This window comes from Triticum urartu, unplaced genomic scaffold (genome assembly GCF_003073215.2).
Source record: "Triticum urartu cultivar G1812 unplaced genomic scaffold, Tu2.1 TuUngrouped_contig_6944, whole genome shotgun sequence".
In the NCBI taxonomy this organism is placed as follows: domain Eukaryota; kingdom Viridiplantae; phylum Streptophyta; class Magnoliopsida; order Poales; family Poaceae; genus Triticum; species Triticum urartu.
In genome coordinates, this window is record NW_024117747.1 from 4801 (window position 1) to 12094 (window position 7294).

The 7294-nt window shown below is 48.8% G+C and overlaps 1 protein-coding gene across 1 annotated transcript; it reads right to left on the bottom strand.

The window, feature by feature from the left end:
- Positions 1-4658: 4658 nt before the first annotated feature.
- Positions 4659-6800, bottom strand: LOC125531300 (probable WRKY transcription factor 26). The gene is made up of 5 exons (XM_048695711.1): positions 6350-6800; positions 6068-6238; positions 5466-5869; positions 5160-5330; positions 4659-5047 (listed from the first exon to the last, which is right to left on the bottom strand). Exons 1-5 carry the CDS (start codon positions 6626-6628, stop codon positions 4756-4758), a joined length of 1317 nt encoding a protein of 438 aa, XP_048551668.1. The 5' UTR covers positions 6629-6800; the 3' UTR covers positions 4659-4755.
- Positions 6801-7294: the final 494 nt, after the last annotated feature.

A 7294-nucleotide genomic window follows, 5' to 3' on the forward strand; every position in this document is an offset into this window, starting at 1 on the left:
TAGCTAGATGGCTTTTGAAGGAAATATGCCCTAGAGGCAGTAATAAAGTTGTTATTTATATTTCCTTATATCATGATAAATGTTTATTATTCATGCTACAATTGTATTAACTGGAAACTTGATACATGTGTGGATACATAGACAAAACATAGTGTCCCTAGTAAGCCTATACTACACTAGCTCGTTAATCAAAGATGGTTAAGTTTCCTAACCATAGACATGTGTTGTCATTTGATGAACGGGATCACATCATTAGGAGAATGATGTGATGGACAAGACACATCCGTTAGCTTAGCATCATGATCTTTAAGTTTTATTGCTATTGCTTTCTTCATGGCATATACATATTCCTTTTACTATGAGATTATGCAACCCCCGGATACCGGAGGAATACCTTGTGTGCTATCAAACATCACAACGTAACTAGGTGACTATAAAGATGCTCTACAGGTATCTCCAAAGGTGTTTGTTGGGTTGGCATAGATCGAGATTAGGATTTGTCACTCCGAGTATTAGAAAGGTATCTCTGGGCCCTCTTGGTAATACACATCATAATAAGCCTTGCAATCAATGTGACTAATGAGTTATTTGTGGGATGATGTAATACAGAACGAGTAAAGAGACTTGCCGGTAACGAGATTAAACTAGGTATGAAGATACCGACGATCGAATCTTGGGCAAGTAACATACCGATGACAAAGGGAATAATGTATGTTGTCATTACAGTTTGACCGATAAAGATCTTCGTAGAATATGTAGGACCAATATGAGCATCCAGGTTCCGCTATTGGTTATTGACTGGAGAGGTGTCTCGGTCATGTTTACATAATTCTCAAACCCGTAGGGTCTGCACGCTTAACGTTCGATGACGATTTGTACTATATGAGTTGTGTAATTTGGTGATCGAATGTTGTTCGGAGTCCTAGATGAGATCAGGGACATGACGAGGAGTCTTGAAATGGTCGAGAGGTAAAGATTCATATATAGGACGATAGTATTTGGACACCGGAAGTGTTCTAGGGGGTACCGAGTACGTATCGGGGTCACCGGAAGGGGTTCCGGGCTACCCCCGGCAAACTATATGGGCCTGTTAGGCCAAGAGGGAAAACACAGTAGCCAGCATGGGCTGCTGCGCCCCCCTTGCTGGCCGAATAGGAAGGGAAAGGAAAAGGGGAAGAGAGAAGGAAGGGGAGGCAATTCGGCCTCCCCCTTCCTTTCCTCCTCTCCCCCCCTTTCCTTCCCTCTTCGGAAAGGATGGTAAGGGGGAGGGGCGAATTGGACAAGGCCCCCAAGTAGGATTCCTCCTACTTGGGGCGCCCCATGGCTATCCCCCCTCCCACCTATATATATGTGGGGAGGGGGAGCCTAGAACACACAACAAACATTGTTAGATGTGTGCGGCGCCCCCTCCACAGTTTATGCCTCCGGTCGTATTCACGTAGTGCTTAGGCAAAGCCCTGCGTGAATAACTTCATCATCACCGTCACCACGCCGTCGTGCTGACGGAACTCTCCCTCGACACTTTGCTGGATCAAGAGTTTGAGGGGCGTCATCGAGCTGAACGTGTGCAGAACTCGGAGGTGCCGTACGTTCGGTGCTTGATCGGTCGGAACGAGAAAAAGTTCGACTACATCAACCGCGTTGTCAAATGCTTCCGCTTTCGGTCTACGAGGGTACGTGGACACACTCTCCCCCTCTAGTTGCTATGCACCTCCTAGATAGATCTTGCGTGAGTGTATGATTTTTTTTTGAAATTGCATGCTACGTTTCCCATCAGCTCCTTCTCTCTCTCTATGATCTTCAATACAATGTTCTCCTCGATATTCTTGGGGATCTATTTGATGTAATGACTTTTTGCAGTGTGTTTGTTGGGATCCGATGAATTGCAAGTTTATGATCAGTTCTATCTATGAATATTATTTGAGTCTTCTCTAAACTCTTTTAGGCATGATTTTATAGCCTCATATTTCTTCTTCGAAACTTTGGTTTGGTTTGGCCAACTAGATTGATTTTTCTTGCAATAGGAAGAGGTGCTTTGTGATGGGTTCGATCTTGCGATGCCCAATCTCCGTGACAGAAGCAGAAGTGACACGCATGTATCATTGCCATTAAGGATAAAAAGATGGGGGTCTGTTCCTACATGAATAGATCTTGTCTACATCATGCCATCGTTCGTATTGCATTACTCTGTTTTCCCGTGAACTTAATACACTAGATGCATGTTGGATAGCGGTCGATGTGTGGAGTAATAGTAGTAAATGCAGGCAGGAGTCCGTCTACTAATCTTGGACGTGATGCCTATATGCATGATCATTGCCTTGGATATCGTCATGATTATTTGCTTTTCTATCAATTGCCTAATAGTAATTTGTTTACCCACCGTATGCTATTTTCTCGAGAGAAACCACTAGTGAAATCGACGACCCCCGGGTCTATTTCCTATCATATTATTTTCAGATCTATTATTCCAAAAACCCAAAAATACCTTGTTGCACTTTTTATTTATTTATTTTATTTTGTGTTTTTTGTTAGATCTATTTATCAAATCTCATACAATTTTATCTATCTCAACACTGAGGAGGGATTGACAACCCCTCTTACGCATTGGGTTGCAAGTATTTGTTATTTGTGTGCAGGTGTTGTTTACATAGTGTTGCTTGGTTCTCCTACTGGATTGGTAACCTTGGTTTCATAACTGAGGGAAGTACTTACCGTTGCTGGGCTGCGTCATCCTCTCCTATTTGGAGAAATACCAACGCAGATACAAGCAATCCGATCACTACCTGGATCAACACATTAACATCAATATACCTTTCACATTTATCTAAAACATTAACTTGCAACGATTCGTCCCAAAATAAAGCAAGCCCACCACTGAGCCCTTGAGTGCCCACTGCACAAAATCCTCTCATACTAAGTCGACCTTTCAACCTTTCCACCCGAACTAAAGCTTACTTAGTTTCACATAAGAATACAAGCTTGGGGATATTGGCTTGAGTGAGCGCCAACAACTCTTGAACTGTCTGGCGGTTCCCCACCCCTCCGCAGTTCCACACTAAGTGATTCATTGGGCCTGGCAGTACTTCGCGTCGGAGGCTGCCAAATTTGCAAAGTCCATTGTTATTGCTTCACTTGTCTTGTGTCTCTTACTATCCTATGAGGTAGTGTCATCTCCATCCTCATCTTTCTTCTCATTGAAATTAGCAGTATCCGCTAGGTTAGCATCCTTTCCATCAGTCAACATCAGAAGACCCCTTGTCGTATTAATGTCATCCGGACTATCCAACCCAAGCGCCTTTTGGTAGCGACCGACGAAGGAGCAGCCCGCTTGGGGTTTTTGCAGGGCTGAAAGTTGTACTCTTAAGATCTTCATCATCCGGATTGAACTCTCTGGCATGTAAGTACCACAACCGGCATCTGGGGCCCTGCCATGGTTCGTTCGGCCTCCTTTATTCCCACCACCCCTCTGAAAAGAGTAGTCCTCTCTACGGTGTTCACAGACGATCAAAGTGGGAGGGTAGATAATGTCATTTGCGGCTTGCACTACATTGCCATGTTCCTTAGCCACATGGCTGACCAAGCCACAAACACCACAAAACATGGGCATTTTTTCATATTCAAAATTGAAATAGACCTTCTTCTTCCTCAGGGTTAGGCTGGCACATCTTGTCAAAGGTTTGCGAACATCCAAGGTGATGCACAATCGGATCGCCCCTCCATGTCCTTCCACCGATCGCTCATCAACAAACTCCGCCACTCCTGCTTTCTTAGCCAGCTGCAATGTGATGCTACCTGTGTGCATCTTCTCCTTCAAGCCTGTGATTCTCAGACATGCCTGATATGTGCATAACTCTGTATCCTCAAGTTCTGACCAACCAGTGTAGCTAGCCAGCAACACCGGGCAGTTGCGAAATAACCACGGGCCGTCACGCATCACACGTTGCCAATCTGCCAAGCAGTATAGTTGCACTGAAAAGAGGTTGTCTTTGATTGCTCTAAATTCCACTTCTTGGGCAAGATTCCGCGCGGACCTCATGGCTCCAAAGAAGGCTCCATGGCTGAAAGTGCGTGAGGTATGAATCCTGGCCAGTGCCATGGATTCGGCATCCTTCTCTAGTTCCTCAAGGTCTTCCTCTAAGACGACGTCCCCCTGTTCATCTACGTGTAGGTTAAGATATTTGAATTTGTCTCCCAGGTCCTCGGTGTTAGATGTAGAGCCACCGCCACCCGAGGACTTAGTTTCTCCGACCTTCTTTTCTTCCATGTCAACGCCGTGTGGGCCACCGCCCAGGTCCGCTCTGTTCTTAGCAGCATCGATGCCAACTCACAAAGTAGTAGAATTCTCGCTCGCCATCTCCCTAGAAGCCAACGAATACGCAATCCAGGTCTATGCTTGTCTCCTAATACGGTGATGATCTCTCTTAGATGGAATCGCAGGGAACTCTAGGTCAAATCCGGGAAGGAGTTGTCGAAGATCGTAGCCGCCAATCTTATCGCTTGGGAGAGGAAACCCCGAAATGGGTAGGAGACGTTATGTGTAGATGTGTCTACTGTATAGAAAATACGTGATCAAATATCAGTATGTGCTTAGTAAACATCATGCTTATGATCTATTCCTGCATTAAATTAATCAAACAATTGCTTATTTACTCAACAGATCAACTAAAAAAACATGTAGCATCTATTATATTGTACACGTGGACCCACATGTAAACGCCACAGGGGGAACGAAGGGCCGCGGCCTAGCCTGCCTAGCTAGCAGAGGAGCGACTCGACGAACATGTCGTCCCGGGGCTCGTCCTTGGCCGCGTAGCCTGGGTGTCCGGCGAGCATCTCGAGGGTGTACGGGGCCTGCACGGCGGCGGCAGGCCAGATGACGGCCGAGCTGTCGGAGGAAGATGACGCCGGCAGCGCGCGGCCCCGGCCGATCGGCACGTCGTGGCTGTGCTTACCCTCGTAGGTGGTGATCACCGCGCGGTTGTCGTGCGAGGCCCGCTCCACATGCTTGCGCACCGGGCAGCCCACCGTTGTGCACTTGTAGTAGCTCCTGCAACGTTGTCACGATCATACAAGTAAGAACACAGGGTCGAACAGATTGACAACGTCGTCACGATACAAGTCTGATCACGAGTTCCCTACTGATCGAAGGTAATTCTCACCTGGGGTTGGGATTGCCCTTGACAACCTTCTGCCCGTACTTCCTCCACCGGAAGCCGTCGTCGAGTATGTCTATATCGCTCAGCGTCTGCACCACGAGCCTGGGCTCGCGCACGGGCTTCCCGCAGCCGCCGGTGCCGCCTGAACTGCCCTCGTTGTCACCATGCTCCTTCCTGACAACCAATCAAACACACAATCTTCAAATTAATCTAACAACACGTATGAGAAAGCAAACTGCAGCGGAACGCGCCATCACTGAGTATTACTTTACAAAGGTAATATTTGGCAAGCAATGATCAATTACTTACCGGCGCTTGGTCTCGGGCTTGTCGGCCTCATCGTCTCCGAAAGTGACGGATGAATTCTCGGGCGTCGGGCCAGAGTGCTCCGAGCCGTTGGTATGATCCTCCGCAACGACCGCCGCGCAGCCGGAGGAGTTGCGGCGCGTGGAGAGGGGCTTCGGGTGGTCATGTGCGCCCTTGTAGACGATCTGCGTGATGCGGCCGTCGGCGAGAGAGCGCTCCACTTTCTTCTTCATGGAGCAATTGTTGTAGGTGCACTTGTAGTAGCTCCGCGGGTTCTCGCTCCCCTTAACTTGCTTCTGCCCGTACTTCCTCCAATTGTATCCGTCCTCAACCTGCTTGTTGTTGCCGCTGCTGCTGCTGCTCTTGTTGCTCACTTGAACCACTTCTTGTTGTTGCTCCTGCTGCTCCTGCATAAACATGTACGTCTTTGTGAGATACGACTGTATTGTCAGAGAGATAAAAAAGCATAACAAGTTAGTACTAGCATACAGCCTCGGTGCATGCTGTAACAGTTAAACTAAGTTAAGACGTTGAAGCATCTTATGTAAGTACAGTAGTTTCGACAATAATACTGAATATCTTATCTTTGTACTATTATGGAGTACCTTGAATAAAGGTAAGTAGTTTGCTTGAGCGTTGACCGTGGCGTTGGACTTGACTGCGTGAAAGGAGAAGCCAGAGAGGTCGAGCTCAAGCTGAAAGGTGTTCAGATCGGCGCTCGCCTGCCAGTCGCACCTCTGCGCAGGGATCGCACCCGTAGTCGGAGACGCCAAGATCTGACAGAAACGCAGGCGGCAGCTAAAATCAGCACCACGGATCATATGCACATACTACGAAACTAGCAAAAAAGTTTTTCACAACAGCGACACGAGATGGAGGAGGCGTACGTGAGAGTAGTTGAGGAGAACGGGGGAGTCGAGCAGCTCGGCAGGGCTGAGACCTGCAGGGATGGAGAAGCAGGAGAAGGGCGACGAGATGGGCAGGCTGGGCGGCTGCGCGGACTTGAACTTGGACGCCCCGGCCCGGCCCCCTCGGTTGAACCCCCTCGGCGACCGCTCCGCGTCGCCGGCGCCGGACCCCGACAGAAGCTCGGTGAAGGACGTGATGAACGGCGGCGGCGTGAACGTGAACCCTGCGTGGTCCAAGCTCCCCGTGGAGGAGGACATGGCGATCGAGCGACGGGAGGAGCAGGGAGTTCAATATTGAAATTGAGACTTGGGAGAGGGGTGTGAATGATTGGTAAACAGAGGACAGTAGTTGTTGCTGGGTGGCGGCTTAAGTAGACGCCGGTAGCGCGGTAGTGGACCTGTGGCTGTACTGATTCCCGGCAAGCAAGCAACAAGCAACAAGGAGGTTCACTGGTCGCTGACCACGTGGGGTAGGAGTGTCAGTTGACGTCAGCTCAAATGGGAACGTGGTGGTCTGCGGTGCTTCCGCGAAGGGATTCTGGGTCAAACCTCGTGCGGCTTTGACTGGTCAGCCAGGGCGGCGTCGTTCGGGGAAGTGGGTTTCCGAGAAGAAGAGATGGCGTGGGCGCTTCGCCAGCGACAGCATGGAGCATGGCGTGTTCCCACGGCTCTCCTCGCGCGTGCAAATCCGGCTGTAGTAGTAGTATGTGCGCAGCTCCCAGGCTGTGATGCTTTGGAAGTTAAGGCCAACTCCACCGTGCTACCCATCCGTGATCCATCCTGTCCAAATTTGTCCGTTTAGCGTAAAATACGACCCACCAGTAATATTCAAACGGACAGAGTTGTCCGTTGGTGTCCGTTTTAACCCCAAATCGGGACCAAATTTGCGCGACAAATGTGGTTGGACGGACAAAAGCGGACGCT

Bases quoted from the DNA above. Each gene is read 5' to 3' on its own strand.
- LOC125531300 (XM_048695711.1), bottom strand. From the start codon at position 6,628: ATGTCCTCCTCCACGGGGAGCTTGGACCACGCAGGGTTCACGTTCACG. The intron at 5,870-6,067 runs GTACTCCATAAT...ATGTTTATGCAG, and splicing joins ACTACTTACCTTTATTCAAG to GAGCAGCAGGAGCAACAACA. The intron at 5,331-5,465 runs GTAAGTAATTGA...ATTGGTTGTCAG, and splicing joins AAGCCCGAGACCAAGCGCCG to GAAGGAGCATGGTGACAACG.